The sequence below is a fragment of the Ochlerotatus camptorhynchus genome, unplaced genomic scaffold (genome assembly GCF_037179485.1).
Source record: "Ochlerotatus camptorhynchus isolate MF236.1 unplaced genomic scaffold, CSIRO-AGI_Acam_v1.1 ptg000139l, whole genome shotgun sequence".
NCBI classification, from domain to species: Eukaryota; Metazoa; Arthropoda; class Insecta; order Diptera; family Culicidae; genus Ochlerotatus; species Ochlerotatus camptorhynchus.
The window spans coordinates 133414-152467 of NW_027040629.1; the positions used below are offsets into that span (position 1 = coordinate 133414).

Sequence of the window (19054 nt, forward strand, 5' to 3'; positions counted from 1 at the left end):
CAATTGTTCATTCCTTACCGGTAGTCAAATGTTGGTTTATCCGACAGCTTTTTGGGTGTAAACACAACTGCAGCCATTCGTTGTTCTCTGTCCGGATAATCGAATGGTTCGTCTGTAGTTGTTACCCGACCATCGGCGGATTCACTTCTCGGCTTGTACCGCTGTAGAAGCGATGACTTTTCGATACGAGTCTTGTCCAGGCTAACTTGACTGGTGGATTTTGGTGTCGGTGGCTGTGCTGGTATTGCAGCTTGTCCTCCGGTCGCCGCAGATGCACTCAGGGGTTTCGGGGTGTACTTCTGGAGAAGACTTGAACGAGCCGCTCGTTGGTGATCCAAACTGCCCTGGCTCATGTGCACATCTTTGATGAACTTTTGAGCCTCTGCAATGTCCGTGGAATGCGTGAAATCTTGCGATCCGCTTCGTTTGGCATAGCGTTGCAACATTTTTGATTGAGCTCCACCGCTTCGGTCCAAGTTTTGTTGGCTGCCAAACAAGGGTGGTGAAGACATGGCCGGTAAAGTGTGACGATTAAGAGCACCCTGACTGCCGCGAGGTGTCCCACCAGACCGTGGTCTTCCTACTGGTATGCTTCGTTGTTGTTCCGGTCCCGAAATGCTGTACTGTTCCAAATGGTTACCGAATTCCAAAGTTTCTTCTTCCGGTTGTTCTGTTGGACTTTGGTCTACTGAAGTTTTCTTTTGCGACGCTGCTTTCTTCTTTTCTTCTTTTTGCTTCCTTTTATCTTCATCTCTTTTTCGCTTTTCCTCCTCCTTCAATCGTTTTTCTTCCTCTTTCAATAGCTTTTCATCCTCTTTTAAAAGCCTTTCTTTCTCTCTTAGGCGCTTTTCTTCTTCCTTGGCAAACATCTCCTTCATTCGTTTCTCTTCGTCCTTAGCATGTCGCTCGGCTTCCTTCCTACTTTTTTCTTCCTCGGCTTTTGTTCTCTTCTCATCTTCCTTGCGATGTTTTTCCTCTTCCTTTTTCAGTTTTTCGTGTTCCTTTCGGAGTTTTTCCTCTTCTTTCTTCAATTTGTCTTCCTCTTTCTTGCGTTCCTGTTCCTGCTTGTGTAGTTCGTGCTTTGCCTTTTCTTCTTGTTTCTTCCTTTCGTTTTCTTCCAACTTGGCTTGCTTTGGCACAAAGGACGGATGATAGGTATGGTCGCGCTTTTTAAGTTTTCGATCTGAAGGAAGTGACTCGATGTTTTCTTCAGTTTGTTCGAATACATTCGACGCTTGTGGCACGGACAGTACGGCAATTTGTTCGAAAGCAGATGCAAGAGTACTCTTAACAGAGTTTCTTCTCTTCGTAAAGGTGCTCAGCTCATGTCTGTCACTGAATTCGTCAATTTCCATCACAAACGCGTTGTTTTGCTCTTCTTTGTGTTGGCGCAGGTCAGTCATGCTGCGGCGGCTACTGAAGTCACTGATCGGAAGAAGGAGGGCGTCTTTTTTCGATGCCGAATTGCGTGCAGGTGATTTGTGCTGTTGCTTCGACGGTGCTTGAGATGGTGGTGAAGATGACGGAATGGTAACGTCTCCGTAATGTTCCATGCGATCCCTACTGCTGAACAATGGTGGTGGTGGTGGTGATGGGTCTTTCGGAACGACAGGTGCTTCCTTTTTGGGTGGGATGAGAGGCGTTGGTGGTTCGACAGTGATTGTGGTTTTGATGTTGGGAATGGGAATACTCACGGTCGTCAAGGGAGCCAAATCCTTCCGAGGAGGCTTGACCGGCTCCTTACGTTTTGGTATTTCTGATCCTATGACCGGTTGTGTCGGCACTGAAGGATGCGTCGTTTCGATAACCGGTTCCTGAATTGGTTCGCTGATTTCGAATATAGGAGCGGGAGTTACGGCACTTAACATGGGCATTGGTAGTGCTGATGCTATATTACCCATTATGGGTACCGATGCCGCCACCACCGGTAGTGTTTCAGGAGTAACCGGATCAAGTGGAATATTCTCCTTTTCCAGAGGTCCCAGATCCCTATGCAAACTTTTACGGTTGAGACCTCGAGCCACGCTTGACGACCGACTGCGGATGTTCTGAGCGTCATATTGATCGTAATGATCACCTCCATAATCACCGATTGCTTGCGAAGAAGTAATGTTTTGGGTTGAGTCCTGTTGGTCAAGGCTTTGTTGACTACTATAGTTACTGTAACTGCTAGTAACCGGTGTAATTTTGTTCCTGTCTAATGATTTTCCAAATCTTGGCGTATATTTGGACAGCAATGATGAACGTGCCGCTTTGTCGTAATCCAAACTTCCACTGCGTGTAAATCGGGCCACAGGTGTGCTTTCTCTAGGTGCGAGCCCGGTGAATTCTTGAGAATTGTTAACAGCATTATACCGTTTTAGTAATTTTGAGTTTTCCAAGCTTTTCTGACTGCTGTATCGCTGTGGTTCCGGCGTCGGAACTTCTGGTGAATCCTGTGAGTGTTGCTTGTAATAGCGTTGCAACAGCTTTGATTTATCCAAGCTGCGTTGACTGCTGGATCTTTTTGGTTCGGATGGAGCAGTTTCGGGTTGAGTCGGAGGTTCTGTTCGCAGGTCTTGTGACGTCGTTTTCGAGTAGTACTTTTGCAAAAGTGATGAGTTCTGAAGACTTCGTTGACTGGTTGATCTAGCGATAGTGGCGGGGTCCTTCGGATGCTGTATTGGATCCTGAGATCCGGCTCCTGGTTGGTAGCGTTGGAGAAGTGTCGACCTTCGACCCCGTAGATCTTGCGTGGACATGGTTCTCCGTTGTTGACTGTCACTTTGGTATTCTTAAAATTTTAACACTTTTTGGTAGATATGTTCCAATCACTTTCATTGAAAAAATTCATATCACATCATATCATATCGTATGGTTGTGCCACTGTCAAACATATATTTGAATAGACTTTCAGACTTGATGTGTTTGGAAACGCATTTCTTTCCATCATCGCAGTACATTTCAACTCAGGTGCGGACTTAAATGATACGCTTGCGAAGAGAACATTACAACGCAATTAGTTAAAATTAAAGTGAAAAATATGATTCAAGTGGCATTCTTGGTAATCAATCCAATGATTGTGTAACCGGAGGAGCTTCACAACACAATGGTGGGTGAATATTCTAGTTCGTATTTATTTTGTAAATGAGCCAACTATCTGTCCATCACGTTCGTTGACCGGTGCCATTGCTACACGTGACTCATTTTATTGTAATTTAGCAATCCATTCCGCGTGAAAAATAGTGTGCGAAAACCGAGCTGTCACACGGTTGCACTCTCAAACTGGATCGATCACAACAGTTCATAATGCCTACGGTAGTCCACTCAGCTTCGAACAGGCGTCTAGGTGAATTATTTTTGGATCTCAAGCAGCTCTAGAGGAGAACCGTCTTATTTTTAAGCGAGAGCTATTTTTTGTAACTGTGAAATTTGCATATTCTCTGTGCTGCGCGCATTTCAAATTTCCACTCAACACCGTCGTTGAAATGCACTTTCGTTTTCCGGATTAAAAATGCTTCTTTCGCACTGATCTTTACCGACACAGAAATATCAAAATTGCTGGAACATTTTTTTAGTGGCACAAACACACGAATACTATCACTACTAGTGTGGTAAGCGGTGTCCTCTGTGCTTGGGAGGCCCGGGAAAACACATTAAGATTCGTTCGCTTCACTTAACCTATCGTTTTACACTGTTTAAATTATTTTAACATTTTTGAATCGCCGACCGAAAAAAAAAATCAAATTCGAAGTCAAAACATAAATCAAAACTCGAGGCCGCGCTTATCGTTGGACGTCGATTAGTCCGAATCACACATCAATTTGTTTTTCGATTGAGTTTCGATAATTTTGCGAAGGATAAGAAGAAAAAAAAGTTAAGAAATGAAAAACAGAAGGAAACAAAAAAAGTGCACAAAAAAAAAATGGGAAACCGGAGACACCGTTACAGTGCGAACGCCGACATTTTCTAGCGGACACTAAGAAGCGAGCGACTTTTCCCCACCAGAAATTTTCCGAACGAGCTAAATTTAATGTCGCTTAAGTGGGGTACGCTAGCGAGGCGCTGCGCGGAAGGAACGGAAGGACGGAGGGCGGAGAAATACGAAGTGGGCCACATGAAAGAATCCCGCGAAAGTTTCTCGAGAACCGAATGAAGGATGATGAGCATTTTCGTAATATTTGCCGACAGAAACCAGACAATACAGCTTTGTGGATATCCGAAACGTCCGAAACGAACACAGAGTGACTTTTGAAAATATGATGGTCACCGAGCGGTCATGTAGAAATCAGTGGTATTTGTTTGTGAAGGTGTGTTGGCTGACCGTTAAAAGAAATTAACATGAATTACTCTTGCTAGTTCTGAATAGTCTTTGTGTTTCGGTTCGATAGCCTTTTTGAATGGAAATTCACAACACAATTGCATATATGAGCTTAACGTTAAGAATTTCGCAAATGAAAACACAACAGACACATTCCTACCGTGACGTGACGACGTTGGTGCCTATTTAATTTTAAGTTTTCTTTTACTGTTACTGAAAAAAATAAATCAAAGTAGCTTCTAAATATTATTGTATGTTTGGAGAGGGCAATTTCCTATCCGAATTGATCAATAGGTTTTCCGATTTAAGCAGTTCAAAGCGTTTTGATGAGCGGCTATTTTGTGTGACGTTATGACGTTGTAAGTGTTTTTCATAGTTTTTCTTCATTTGCGCTTAAGAATAGAATAAATATTGGACATAGGTGCCTTAAAATTTTATTAAAGGTTGCCCGCAGGTAGAATTTATGATTATATAGGGGAAATGGCTCTAATGTTGGCCTATGGATCTAGAATTGGGCCCATCGCGAAAAATCTGCTATTTATCAATTTTATCTAGATGAACGCGTCATTGGGACGGTACTAATGGATATTTTTGGGTGCTATTGAAAATTTAGTCGATTACTGAAGTTAAGTATGTGCCCAAATTAGGGACATTTAGGCCGACATTGCATCAATTTCCCCTATATACCTATTTATTTGAAGTGTTTGGATTTTCCCGGACATCACGTACTTTGAAAACTCATAACACATGAACCAAGCATCGTAGATGGTACGTTGTTAAGTGAAATGATAAGGAAATTATCTTAGCAATCATTTGCTGCCAGACTGTTGAGCAGTACAGTCGCAGTTTTTTTCTCTCGCTCTCTTCGTTCGTTCGATTGCGTTGTTCCGTTTTATCTCGCGTTGAATATAGATGCTTTCGCTGACCCAGCCATGGGTAAAAAATCGCGCGGTGGTGCGAGTGCCAGCAATCCCGGGAAACGGTCTAGGCTTGAAGACAACAGAGACAGTGCGACAGCCGCGAAGAAGCTGCTCGACAACAATCGGTTCTCCGTTCTGAAGGACGGTGCAGAACCGGTGACGGAAACAACAGAACCGCCGAAGATGAACAGAATGCCGCCCTTCTACGTGAAGGGCTTCCCTCCCGGACTGCGGGAAAAAAAAATAAACTTCTACATCACGCGCCGTCCGGTGCACCATCCAGCTGTGCGAGAAGGATACAAACTGATGGTTCCGGCATTCAAATATTACAAGGCGGTACAGACCATAATGGACCAATCACGGTGGAGTACTTCACTCACGACATCGAGGCTGTTATGCCGTTCAAGGTGGTCGACATGGACACAGGCGTCCTCTTTGAAGAGCTGGTGGATAATGGACTAAAGCCGGTCCAAATTCACAAGATGGTCCGCCACAACAAGGCCGTCAAGTACCGCGACTAGCCATACCTGGTCCACCTTGAGAAGAACTCAAATACTTTGATGGACCTCCAGGGCATCCGCGTCCTGTTCAACATTGTGGTGAAGTGGGATCGGTATAAACCGGTCAGTCGTGGAGTCACCCAATGCTCGAACTGCCTGCTGTTCGGGCATGGAACGAAGAATTGCCATATGGTCAGCCGCTGCATCAAGTGTGGCAAACAACACAAAACCGACGCTTGCGACAGACTCGATGAAGCCGATCCCATTTGTGCCAACTGCGGTGCTGATCACAAAGCTACAAGCAAGGCCTGCCCGAAGCGCACCGAGTACATCGAGATCCGAAAGAAAGCATTGACGAGAAACCAGCCCGGCCGCAAGAAAGTGCCGGAAATTAATGACCAGAACTTCCCACCGGAACCATGACGACCGATTACAGTGCTGCCACCACTGCCACTCAATCAACGATTGGCTGCTGCTCGTGCCGCTGTTACTGCTGCGGCGGCCGCCACCGCTCAAGTTCAAACTGCCGGAGTCCCTGCAAACTCAGGTCAAGAGATGACTGCTGCTCCACAGCCGCAGGATCTTCCCAAAGCCCCTGGGTAAACTGGCGTCAGGATAGACCGTCCCTATCGCAGCCAGAAATCAACGATGGTTTGTGGTTCACCGCAGCGGAACCAATGAACGTCTTCCTCAAGATGCAGGACATTGCCAACACCATCAAGAACAAATCCGACCAGCTCCAAGCTCAGTTATGGACCTTGAGCTCATCGAAATCGCAAACTGGAATGCTTGCTCGCTCAAGAGCAAAATTATCGAGTTCGTTGGCTTCCTCAACGAACATAGCATCGACATCGCCATCATCACCGAAACTCACCTGAAACCGGAGATAAACGTTTTTCTTCCTGGATTCTGGCTCGTGAGGTTGGATCGGACAAGCTTTGAAGGTGGTGGAGTGGCCATCGCAACCAGGAACAACATCTGCTGCCGGCTGCTACCCAGTTTTCAGCTGAAAATGATTGACGCACTGGGAGTGGAAGTCTCCACACCCGTCGGCCCCGTCACAATCATTGCGGCCTATTGCCCGAAACAAGCCAACGCCAGGGATGGATCCGCGGCAGACCTGCGGAGAGATATTATCAAGATAACACGACGCCCTGGAAAGTTCATCATCGCTGGCGACCTGAACGCCAAACATCAAGCTTGGGGCAATCATAGGCGGAATCAGAACAGCACCATCCTAAACGACGACCTACAAGAGGTCCAGTACACCATCTTGTCGCAGGACGCTCCCACCCGGCTGAGCCGGTTTGGCGTGCGCTCCATCATCGATATCTTCGTCAGCAACATGGAGAACATCTTCCACCCGGTAGCCCACCAAGAGTTAAGCTCAGACCACTTTCCGGTGGTGGCCGAGGTGGTCTCCTCCGTTAATCGATTTCATGCTTCCCGTCGGAATTACCATCGGGTAAGCTGGGATCGGTTCCAACAAGTAGTCGTCGAAGCGATTTCGGCGCCCTACTGGAGACGACTGATGACATCGATAGATCTCTGTGTGAAGTCGAGGAGGCGGTATCCCGAGCCCGCGAACAACACATGCCAGCTTCCAGACGGGTGAGTAATTCTCTGAACCTTGATCAGAATACTAAAAGCCATGCGTAGACAGTACCAGAGAACTGAACTGCCTACCTTGAAGACCCATTCCAACCGTCTAACCAAACTTATCCAAGGCAAAATGGTGGAACTCAGAAATGAGAATTTTGCCAATAACATCCGTTCCCTCCCAGATTGTGCAAAACCCTTTTGGAAACTAACAAAAGTCCTCAAAACTAAACCGAGGCCTATTCCATCGCTGGTTCCACTGAACTGTCCCGATGATTCAGTAGTTCACCTGATAACACCTGAAGAGAAGGCTGCCGCGATAGGTCAACATTGCGTCAGCTCCCACAATCTCGGATAAAACATCACCAGCCCTCACGAAGTTGAGGTTGCTGAAAATGTAACCAATCTCCACCAGGTTCCTAACATCTTTCCCGAGGAATCCAAGATCACGGCTGACGAACTGTTGGCTTTTATCAAAACTTCCAAAAACATGAAGGCCCCAGGTTTCGACAATATTCTGAATCTGGAGCTCAAGCACTAGAGTTCCAGATTCTACAACCATCCGACTTGGCTACTTTCCCTCGTGCTGGAAGTTAGCTAAAGTCATCCCCGTTCGGAAACCTGGGAAGGATCCTTCCTCTCCTTCAAGTTACCGACCCATCAGCCTTCTCTCAGGGTTATCCTGAGCTAACATCTGCCGAATAAAACAACATCTTGCTCGAGGAGCAGTTTGGTTTTCGAAAGTGAGTATCCTTGGGCCCATCCTGTTCAATCTATTCACCTCCGATATTCCGGCTCTCCCTGATGGTGGATCGTTGTCTCTGTTCGCAGACGACACATCTATCGTCTACGGTAGGGTCATCCAAGCTCTGAGTACCAAACTTCAGAGAGGCTTGGATGTCCTGTCTGAGTATTTCAACAGCTGGAAGATCCGTATCAACGTGGCGAAGACCCAGGTCATAATTTTTCCACACTCAAAATCTCCCAGTTTTGTTCCGTCTGAGGATAACAAAATCTGCCTAAACGGCAGAGTGGTGGAGTGGTCCTAAGAGGTAGTCTACCTCGGACTAACACTCAAGCTGATTTTCAGGGAGCATGTTAACAAAACAAAAACAAAATGCAACATCTTGATAAGGTCGAAATGAAAATGCAAACTTTTTAAAGGTCCAAACCTGGACACTTGAAAACTGACAAAAATCGTAAAACAAGAACTTTTGGTCAAATTTAGGAATTTTTTTAGTTCGCTTTTTTGTGAATTTTTTTTTCAGAAAATGATTTAAATTTTCTCAAAAATAGTTTTCTGACTACCCAGACAACCAGAATGCACGTATATTCAAAGTTGTTTTTGTGATATACAAACATATATCCAAACAAACAATTCGTATAGAATGCAAAGAAATGGCTTATACGTACAAAAGTGGAGGTCATAGGGTAGAGAACTAGTTCGGCCTAATCGCCCATTTTGGGCCTATCGAGCAGAAAACTTCAAAGAAATCCATGATTTCAGAGTTAACAAGTCAATTATGCGTTTGGTAGGATACTTTAGTTAATAAGCTACCGAACGAAGTCAATGAGAACGCGTGATATGAAGGTTTGCACCCATTATTCCCAAAAACAAAAGAAGCGCTCCGACCGAATCACTTTTTATCTTCATTCGATAGGCCGAAGTGAATTCATTGACGTTTCAATGGCGTTTCAATGTGTTAAGCCGAGTTTAGAATCCGTAGGCCGAGTTTGGCGTCAAGAAGCAGTGTTAGACTTTTGACAATATCTCAACGATTGGTTTCTCTTTATCAAATCTTACAATACGTACGGAAAGGTAAATAAGTTTGGAAGCCATCAGTAATAATAACATTCCGTTTGGTGCTAAATTGCTCTAGATTAAGAAAGACTAAGTGCGGGTTGTGCTTAATAGGCTGAAAATGGGGTAGTTAACCCTATACATGCCCTCTTTTGAGATGTTATTCGTAGTGTTCAATCTTGAAAATATTTTTAACAAAAAGCCCAATTAATTTCCTTAAACTTTGCTGTTCACAGTTTTTTAATCATACGCATGAGTTAAGATTCGTCTATTCTGCCAAATGTACATTCTTCCAAACATCTGTTCGGTCAAAGCGCTTTATGCTATTCGTCGCGGAACCCACACAAGCAAATAATGGTTTTATGGCAACCCTACCTTTTGAACCAAATAGAGCCTCAATTTACGATTATAACGCTCTTCTCTTATGTGAAAAGAATAATAGACAATGCTGACGTTTATTGCACGCACACTACGTCGTCTGTTCGTATTCGCAAAATGTTTTCATCAGGAAAAATCTTTCATAGCGAACAATTTATCATGATGAAAACAGATCACTGACACATCCACATTTTAGTCATCTCTATAAATTACGCGCACGTACGTGTGGTGGGTCTAGATCATGTTAGATGAACGTAATCGAAATTTATTTAAAAATCATCTGAATGAAACAATTCAAACACAAACCATCCACCGACACCGACGTACGTGTAGATGTATGGGGCTATTTTTCGCTCAGTTGCAAAAATAGAATTTCATTCTCTTCTTATTGGAGCGTGTCTACATTGACAGTATATCGAGCACAACGGCAGGCTGAGATTCTCGTCATGTTTGTACGGGAGCAGAGATATGAATGATAACATAAAAACGGTTTTGAAATTTTCATCTCACGCATTAGAACCATTTAGAAAAAAAAACGGAAAACAGAAAATCTACTTCTTTGTATCGTTATTTCGCCGCAAAACCGAAGCGCTTTGCTAACAAGCATATGTAAATATTTGGCGTATTACCAGGGTTGAACGGTAGCCAACTGCTTGCCGACTGTGACGTAATCCGATGCGGACAATGACTGCGTCAGTTAACGTTTTCGCTGGCCAGTATTGTCATTTACATCATACACTAACTGCTCAAATTTCAGTTATGAATCTGATTGATTTTTATTTTTCGACTTTCGATCGAAACTAAAACAGCAAATTATTTTCTCCACGTACCTCATTTTAGACCAACGGTTGTCCACGACGGGCTTAACTTCTTCAGGCGATTCAGTTGGCTGCTCCTCAAGTGATGGTTCTTTATTCAGGACCTTCTCTTCGACCGGTGTTATATGTGCCTTCGCTTCTGCCTCGAATAGCATTCGCTCCTCTGCTGGGGTCAGTTCTAGTTGCTTTTCAACAATCTTTTCCTCGTTAGCCGCTTCCTCAGTTGCTAGTTGGTTGCTATTCTCCTCCAGTAACTTTTTCTCCTCTGCAGGAGTCAATTCCAGTTCTTTATGAGCTTCCGTTACAACCGGTAGCTCAGTTTCCTTGGACGAATCTTGCTTTTTGATGATGGCATTGTCCACGCTTCCGGTGTCGCTCTCTTCTGCTAGAGCAGACAAACGGGTTCGCCTGGCATCTTCATCCGATGAGGTTGAGTCAATTGACGAGATCGGAGCCAAGAGTCCCAGGCAAGGAATTCGGTCCTTTTCTCTTTCGTCTTCCGAGGAATGTTGGAGGATTTCATCTAACCGTTTTTTGCGACTCAGCATATCGTTGACAATCTTCTCGTCTTGGAGTTGGAGGGATATTTTGATCTTGTCGTTTCCTAGCATTTCTCCAATGATTGGATCGAAACCATCAATTTCATGTTGACGAATCAGTTTGGCATCGGTCAGAGGCTTACTTTCTTGGGGTTCCTCATTCGGTGGAAGGTAGTCATCGATGTCTTCGTAATGGTGCTCCTTCTTCTTGCGTGGTGCTTTCGGAGGAGGCTGTGGTTTGGTTTCCTCTTCGGGCTTGGATTGTACCGTTGGTTCAATGATTTCCTGTTTAGCTTCCTCTATGGTAATTTTTACATCTTCCTTTGGCGGTTCAATTATTTCATATCGTTCTTCTTCAACTTCCATTTTCTCCGGTTCCAATTCCTGCTTCGGAGGCTCTTCTACTGGTTGAGGTGGCAGTTCGATAATTTCATCTGGTATAACTGTGGTAGTTTCAATAGCCGGGTATTCGATCTTTTCTGTCTCTGTTGTATCGATTGCTTCGTCGCTTGGCTGCCGTATGACATAAGCCGGGATCTCACGGTTTCCGAATCTGGGAGACTCGCGTAACATAAGGATTTTGTGATCCGGTAAATCTCGCGGTGGCTCCGACGCTGCCTTCCGTCTTCTAAGTGTATTCATTTGAACCTTTGCTTTGTCAATCTGTTTATCCGCCACGGATTTGGCCCGCTCCAGCGATCTACTGACGAAAACCCTCGTTCTTCTACCACTTCTTGTAAGGCTATTACTAAAGCTTCTGATGCTTGGATGTTCGTCGAAAAAGTTTTTGGCGTGTGCTTTGACCTCATCTCTGAGGCTTTGCGGCTCATGTGAAGCAGTTCGTGTTCTGCTGCGTCTAGGTGAATGAGATTGGCCATTGCTGGTTTCTGCCGTAATGATCGGCTCCGTCACAGGACTGCTCGGAACTTCTTCGGCAGAGAGTTCAGTCTCAGTTGGCTGAGTTGACTCGTAACTATGTTCCGTTTTAACTTTCTTCTCTGTGCGAGGGCTTCCTTCTATCAGATGTTCTTCGACCTTACGCCGAAGATTTTGTGGAGAGTGACTGTAACGTAAGATGACTTCGGGTTCATCGTCTGAGCCAAGTGGATCTTTGTAGAGATGAGTCCATGGATATCCGCCCTGAAAAAATAGGAAAATAAATAATATTAGAATAACTTCACTGTTTATGGCAATTTTCCAAAGCATTTAGCAGTAAGCAATAAGCTACACCTTATTAATTAAACTATTTTATACGTTAAGTTTTCGTTAACAGTAATGAGGACTAAAGTTTCGTTGTTAAACTCGTTGGACTATGCCCACAAATTAAAAATGGGGATAATTGATGATAATTGTGTGTACCGTTTTCGGGATTAAATTCTACGCTTTTCAGTTTGTTAAAACTACGTGCTTTGGAGCTTCTAACCAGGATATCAAAACACAGAGAGCAAGCAACAATGCAGACAAACCGCTTGCGACGATTGTCATGTCAACCCTAGTAGCTTGCTTGTTGCTAATCAATTGTGGAAATTTCTACACGACAAGTTTCTACAACTTTTTGTGGTGGAACTGTGCTACTCGGGGAACTCTATCAGCAATATAGCTTGATCGGAAAGCAAAAAAGATAAAATTGTTTGCAACTTATTATGTTTGTGACATACGTGGTTGATACACGTAACTCATTGGGGAAATTTTTGTTTTGTCATAACACCGTTCCAATCAAGTTATGTCATATACTGCGTCTGTTGCAGACAAATTTGCAAAGAATTTTCTCTTTGTTGTTTGCCGTTACTGACACCCATTACTATTTGACTCTTTTGTCGTATGTCATTTTGTCATGATAAAGCTATTCCCTGCTTCAAGCCACAACGAATTAAAAGCATGTTGATTTCGTGCATATGCTTGATTTTGCTTGATTTTTGATTTCTCAATGGCCACCGATCTGTATATTAAGCAAAAGCTGTCTTGAGTTCATTCTTAGCCTCCTCATCTAAACGAAGCAAGTTTCTTGAGGCTTCTACTTTATACTATGGAGAATTGCAGCATTAAAGTTAAAATACACAAGAATTGGCACATAGATGTGGGGGTTGGGTTTCAAGTTGGCACCCTAAGGAGCAGCGATGGATCGCACTTAGGAGCATCTTTCATTACTTTTTAATACAGAAAGCTGACGTTAAATTCAATTAAATTTTCTTCTAACTTATTTGTGATAGAATATAGTAATGTTAAGTTCTGTTCTTACGTTATTCGAAATCACTTAAATATGCACGGAAATAGCATCAATAGTAATAAGATTATGTATATAGTATTAGGAAAATTAATAAATTAACTGTACTATTGAATTTCTTCCGCCTTTCACGCAACTCTATTCCGCTCTGTTCTGCCCTATCTGAGTTTCCAACGCAAGATCTGACGTTCGCCCGTGATCACCGTTTAAAGTTAATCGTGCAAAGTTGGTACTACGATGCTAACCATCGTTGCCAGACTGTACGGCAACATTCCCGCCCCCGTAACACTACGTATCCGGAGCAGTTAAACCTGGATCACCGACGTCTAACACGGCCAACTTGCTGACTGGTCGTCTTATGAATCCCGAGCTCGTCTGAACTGCAGCTCGTCGTACCCGGCCATCGGGGCCCGGCTGTACTTCCATTATTCGACCCCGTATCCAGTTCTTCCGTTTGCTATTATACGCAATGACCACTAAGTCTCCTACTTCTATTTGCTTGGTATCGCTAAACCATTTCGTCCGCCTACAAATCGTTGGTAGATATCAAAACAAACATAGTGTAATACTAGAATTTCGACTAGAATGGGGTACGTTAATCGATTTGCTTGGGACCAATAGACTAGTCAAGTAGTGAGCCAATTTTAAATCGTTAGCTTCCAACCGGTGTTACGACTGCCTCCCGGTGATCTGTGGGATTTGTGACTGGTTGCCACTGGAGCTTCCAAGCAGAAAGTGATTTGGCGTTAGGGCCTCTTGCTCTTCTGACTCCACAGGCAGGTAGGTTAACGGTTTAGAATTGACCATACTTTCCGCTTCGATTAGCAATGTTTGGAATCCTTCGTCATCAAGCTTCTTCCGGTGTCGATACTTTCTATGGCGGATTTGATAGAACGGACCATCCTCTCCCAAGCTCCTGTGGAGCTGAGTGTGGGTTGAACAACCATTTGGTATTGTCATTGGTAAATGTTTCTGCCAGGCCTTTACAAATCTGTTCTCTAAGCACACTCTCAGCACCTTGGATGTTGGTGCCATTGTCGCTGTATACTTCCAAAGGGGCTACACGCCGCCCGACGAATCGGCGAAAGCACGTTATGCAGCTCTCCGTACTCAGGCTGTGCGCAATTTCGAGGTGAACTGCGCAAGTCGTCAGACATGTAAACAACACACTTAGAAAAATTAATGTAAATTTAGGTGCTCTGAGACTGACATATACGAGCGTCAATTTTGACATAAAATTGAGTCATAATAGACGCGAAATTCAACTCAATCAAACGTACTTTCGAACTTTTCGGTCTCGGAACACTTAATTTTACATGACATGTTTGTTTACGTCTAATTCTTTATGTCAAAGAAGGATTCCGACACGTGTAAGATTAGGTATTTCTAAGTGTGAATGACACCCAGCGCTTTGCTTGAGCGCGCCCAATCTTCACAAGCACCGGGCGAAAATAGTCCACTCCAACATATGAGACAGGACGTTCAAAGGATGCCAATCTGGCGTCCAGCAGAGGTGCCATTTTTGGCGTTGACGGTTGTGATCTGTAGACCTTACACTTTTGGCAAAGTTGTGAAGTCTTCCTTACTTGGGCAATGTGCCAAAAGCGCAGTTGGCCAAACTTGGGCACATGCATTGGCATTGTTTGGCACCCTTGGCTATAATTTGTCATTATCTTCAAAGTTAAGGGCAACACTGCACTGCCTCTGTGCATTAGTGTCAATCAAGCCATTGTTGACATCTTTCGCAGCGTCAATTTTTACGAAACTGCTCAGAATGTAACAGATCTTATTATTTCTTCATGCTGCTTCAAGATGATTGATGTGATTTCCATTGAGCATAAGGGCAAAAAGCAACCGATTGAACTGGAGCGAAGAGTCACCTACTACGATACTACGAATGTTGTCTGCATGCGTTGGATAACCTTCGGGACAGGTACCGAATGCTAACGGATACAATGTAGGCAGATTTGGCGTTGCAGTTCCCCAACTACCTACTTCTTCATTTAAATGTCCGGTCAGTTGCGATTTGATTGCGTGTCGGAGCGGATCTGTGGACCGCGTCACTTAAGCAGTTCTCTATTAGAGAGATGAGTAATCGCAGTGTACACGGTATATTTCACACACACCTTAAGGTGATACTCTAAGGAAGCCTTATCGCGAAACTTCAAAGGCACAAATGTCAGCTTCCACAAAACATACAAATTTGAAATTGCTATTCTCTGTTTGTAGTAGCACAGTAAACAAGGAGTAGCAATTTCAAATTTGTATGTTATGTGGAAGCTGACATTTGTGCCTAACGCTAAGGCTTCCTTAGAGTATCACCTTAAATGTGTACGTCTTTATGAAGAGCCAACGATGGCAGGTGCAAGCAGATTAGACTATCGATTAGACTGAGCTTCAGAGCATCTTGAATCATCAGAAGGTGGGTTTGTGCACACAGGGGGAAATGTTGTAGGGCATTTGTAAATTAATTTATTTGTACAGGCTCAATCGAATAAACTTTACCGAGCCAAATTATCTTTTGCGTTATACATTAATAATGTCTTAAATCTAAATTTAAAATCTAAAGTTAAAGGAATTGAACCGAGTACTCGCGGTCGTCTCGAGGTTAGTGGAGATTTACAGTTTCATGGATGGGGAGAGGGAAAAGGAGGTTTGAAATATAATTTACGATGCAAATATTTCTTTATTCCTAAAACATAAACTTATTCCTATTCAACTTGATATCAGCAGTGTAATTCTTCTATTATTACAAAACAGACATTAAAGGGGGAGGGAATTTGGTGAAGAGACAAAATGGGTTTCATGAAATACTGGATAGATCAAGAATCAGGGTGTTTTGAATGAAATGTTTCGAGAATTGTATATTATTATCGGTTCTTTAGTGCTGTCTTTTATTTGGGGGATGTACTTCCACAAAGAGAATGAGTAGAGCTCGATCTTATATGATCCTGGGGAGTGCACGAGTAGTAACTTAGCGCTGTTCCAATTTTTGGATGGCATTCAGAAGTTAGCATCCGTTGGACAATTCGAAAGCACATTTTCACCATAACTGTGGCTTTCATGTTCGGTTCCTACTATGATATGGCATCGAACAGCGTCGCTACCACGATGAAAACATCAAACTGACCGACAGATCATGGAAAGCTTTCTTGTAACTGATACTACCGTCGCTATTGAGAACTTCCAGAAAGGCGTCAGCGAAGACCACCAGTCTGCGTTGCTACAATTTGAGGAGGAATACTAAGTAAAAACTTGGAAACCGTTTTCGATTCTTGCTGGAAATTTGATTTGAAACAAATGAAAACAATCAAGCTGTCAACATACTGGTTTGCCAAACATGCCATTATTCACAAACAAACAAAGTCATCACGATATCATGGCATCTGTCGCACAAAATAAAATACTGTACTGTTAAAATGTACCTGTCATCAATGATGTAAACATGCAACGCTCCAAAAGTTATTTAGAAATATGCAGATATTAGAGGTTCAAGAACCTCTCTAGTTTTGAGCAGACTTTCCAGTGCGCTATCATGATTTTGGACTCCTTGACAGAGCTGTTCCAGATTCCCAAGAAAATAAGGAATCGTTGACATGGCAGCATAGCGGCGCCGGTGATTTAGTGGTAAGCGTGATTACCTCTCACCCCAGCAGGCCTGGGTTCAATCCTAGTTGGCGCCGCCGGGATGTTCTGAGGCATAACATCTCTGATCACGCCTTCTTTTGGAAAGGAAGTAAAGCCGTTGGTCCCCGGTTCATGAGTTGATGGGTCGATAGGTAGGGTCCAGGTGTGGGAGCTGCCTCCCTGGCGTCGGTAGCATTGGTGCTCAGCACGGAAAACAAAACCAAAGGAAAAAAAAAGACATGGCAGCATGCTTGACATACACAGTTGTACACACCAACTGCTCATTTGTTAATAACTTTTCACTCACTTATTGAAATTTGTTTTTCTTTAGAGTTATTGATAGATTAGGATCATAGCTTACTATAGATATGCAAAAAGTAGATAAATCTTAACATTTGAATCAACACCAATGATTTTTTACTCTTTAAGTCCGAGATCTGCAGCGAGCATTTCTCACTTAATTTTTACAACGCAAAAACAAATACAGTTTATTACTTGATTTAAAATCTACTTTGTTTTATGTATCAAGCTTAAACTCTATTCTATCTACTGCTTCAAAAAGAACGATGTTTCGTCAACTCTGTGTAAAGTTATTAGCATATGAGCAGTTCGTGACCAAAACTGTGTATGCCAAGCATGCATGGCAGACCCAAGAATGTAACCAAGAGTGTTAGCACAAGCTGTGCAAGTATGGAGAAGAATAAGTTCTTGGCTATGCCTATACAGGTCAAGAATACCAGGGTCAGGGGTCGTAATGGCTAGCGTTTTTTACTATACACTCGCTTCGTTGTCGTGCGCGACAGTTTGTTTGTATTCGTACTCTCAAGCTCTACCGTCGTCTCTCTTACACAACACAAACGGTAGAACAACATTCGAGCAAAAAGAAAATTATCAAATAACTATAATATGACATGTGTGATTTCATTCTAATTCCTCAATTTGGTGTAAATTAAACCATTTCTGATGAGAAATGTTATTACTAGGACATCGTTGCTTGCTATTTTCAGAATTCACACAAGCAATCAGCAGCTCAGTCTTCGGCGACAGTGTCGTATGACAGAGCCTGTCTTATGATATTTTAGTTTCGTACTGTCATTTGATAGCTTGTTTTGCAAGTGTCGCAAGCAAAGGCAGTCGATTATCACAGAAAATGTGTCGACTGCGGTGACCGCTTACAAGACTGACCAGGGTTACGCTGCGCATTTGCCTGTCGAACTACGACGATGAAGCGAACCTTTTACAGTAGGAAATTGTACTGATTGCTATACGCTTTTCGGGGAACATAAATCGGAAAACGGAGCTACATTAGACTGGTAAATTAGTTTAATTAGCATTTTGCTAGTAGTCGATGTTTTCATTTGAGCATAAATTTTCCAGTTTTAGTAATTGGAACCACCAACGACAATGTGCTGGTGATTGAGGATTTTAAAAACACTAGCATCGTTATCATTCTGATCCGTGGTGGCAAATATATTATCCCGGTTGAATCGAAGCGTTTCATGCGAGACTTATACAGCTCGATCGTTTCAGAACACGACACGTAAATGAAGTTGATTGTTTTTATTTAAATGTTTTAATAATCGATACTTATTTATTCACATGTCATATGTTAAAATAAGTTGATTAAATTTAGGTTTTATAATCCTTGCTGTAGCTGATAGAATCAATGGAAAAATTGATTCGACATCAACACATAACAGATATGGCTTATCAATCATGTCCAGCTCTAATAATGGTTTCTCATCTGAATTGACGGTTCCAAATCCGGGGAAATGTAGTTCCTATTGTATTGTAGTTCATGTTTACTATGTACGGCAAAGTGCCATAATTCTGCGCATCACCTAATTCCGGGAATTTCGGCAAAATTTTGCAGTATTTTACAGTTTTATCTTAATTGATATTTTTACCCTGTGCAAGTGGTTAATACCTAACATCATGTTCAATTCAATTCAAATTATATACAATTTCTAATTATTTAGAAATTAAAAAAAACCCGGAATAAGGCCTGCGCAGAATTATGGCACTTTACGGCAGAATAAACATGTTCGGTGGTAAGCAACAAGATGCCACTCTCTAGATGCCACAAGTACAATGCGAATGGTGTGAAAAACCTTCACAACTTCTTGTTCAGATTCGATAGTCCTAAGTCCTAAGAGTCTTAAGTTAGTGTTACATGGCCAAATCATAACGGTCGAAAAGTGCCTAATCTTATCATGCAAGGATCGATAAAAACAAACGAACAACGAGGGGAAGGGTTCCATGATTGTCAACCTGACTTCTTCCTGTAACATGTCGAACGGATCATGGTAAATGTGCATCATGCGAAAATGATTCAATTCGTTTCTAAA

General features: G+C 42.9%; 1 protein-coding gene across 8 annotated transcripts in view; it reads right to left on the reverse strand.

Annotated features, from left to right (window-relative positions):
- LOC135700598 (titin) overlaps positions 1-19054 on the reverse strand; it is an 85724-nt gene that overhangs the window by 18696 nt on the left and 47974 nt on the right. For 4 of the 8 annotated variants that reach the window (XM_065221135.1, XM_065221134.1, XM_065221133.1 and 1 more), the window contains exon 3: positions 10329-11995. In XM_065221135.1, the coding sequence (XP_065077207.1) occupies positions 10329-11995 (1667 nt within the window). Of the gene's footprint in view, positions 1-18; positions 2866-3518; positions 3957-10328; positions 11996-19054 lie in introns of those variants that run through there. The other 4 variants (XM_065221131.1, XM_065221130.1, XM_065221129.1 and 1 more) reach the window with 4 other exon arrangements.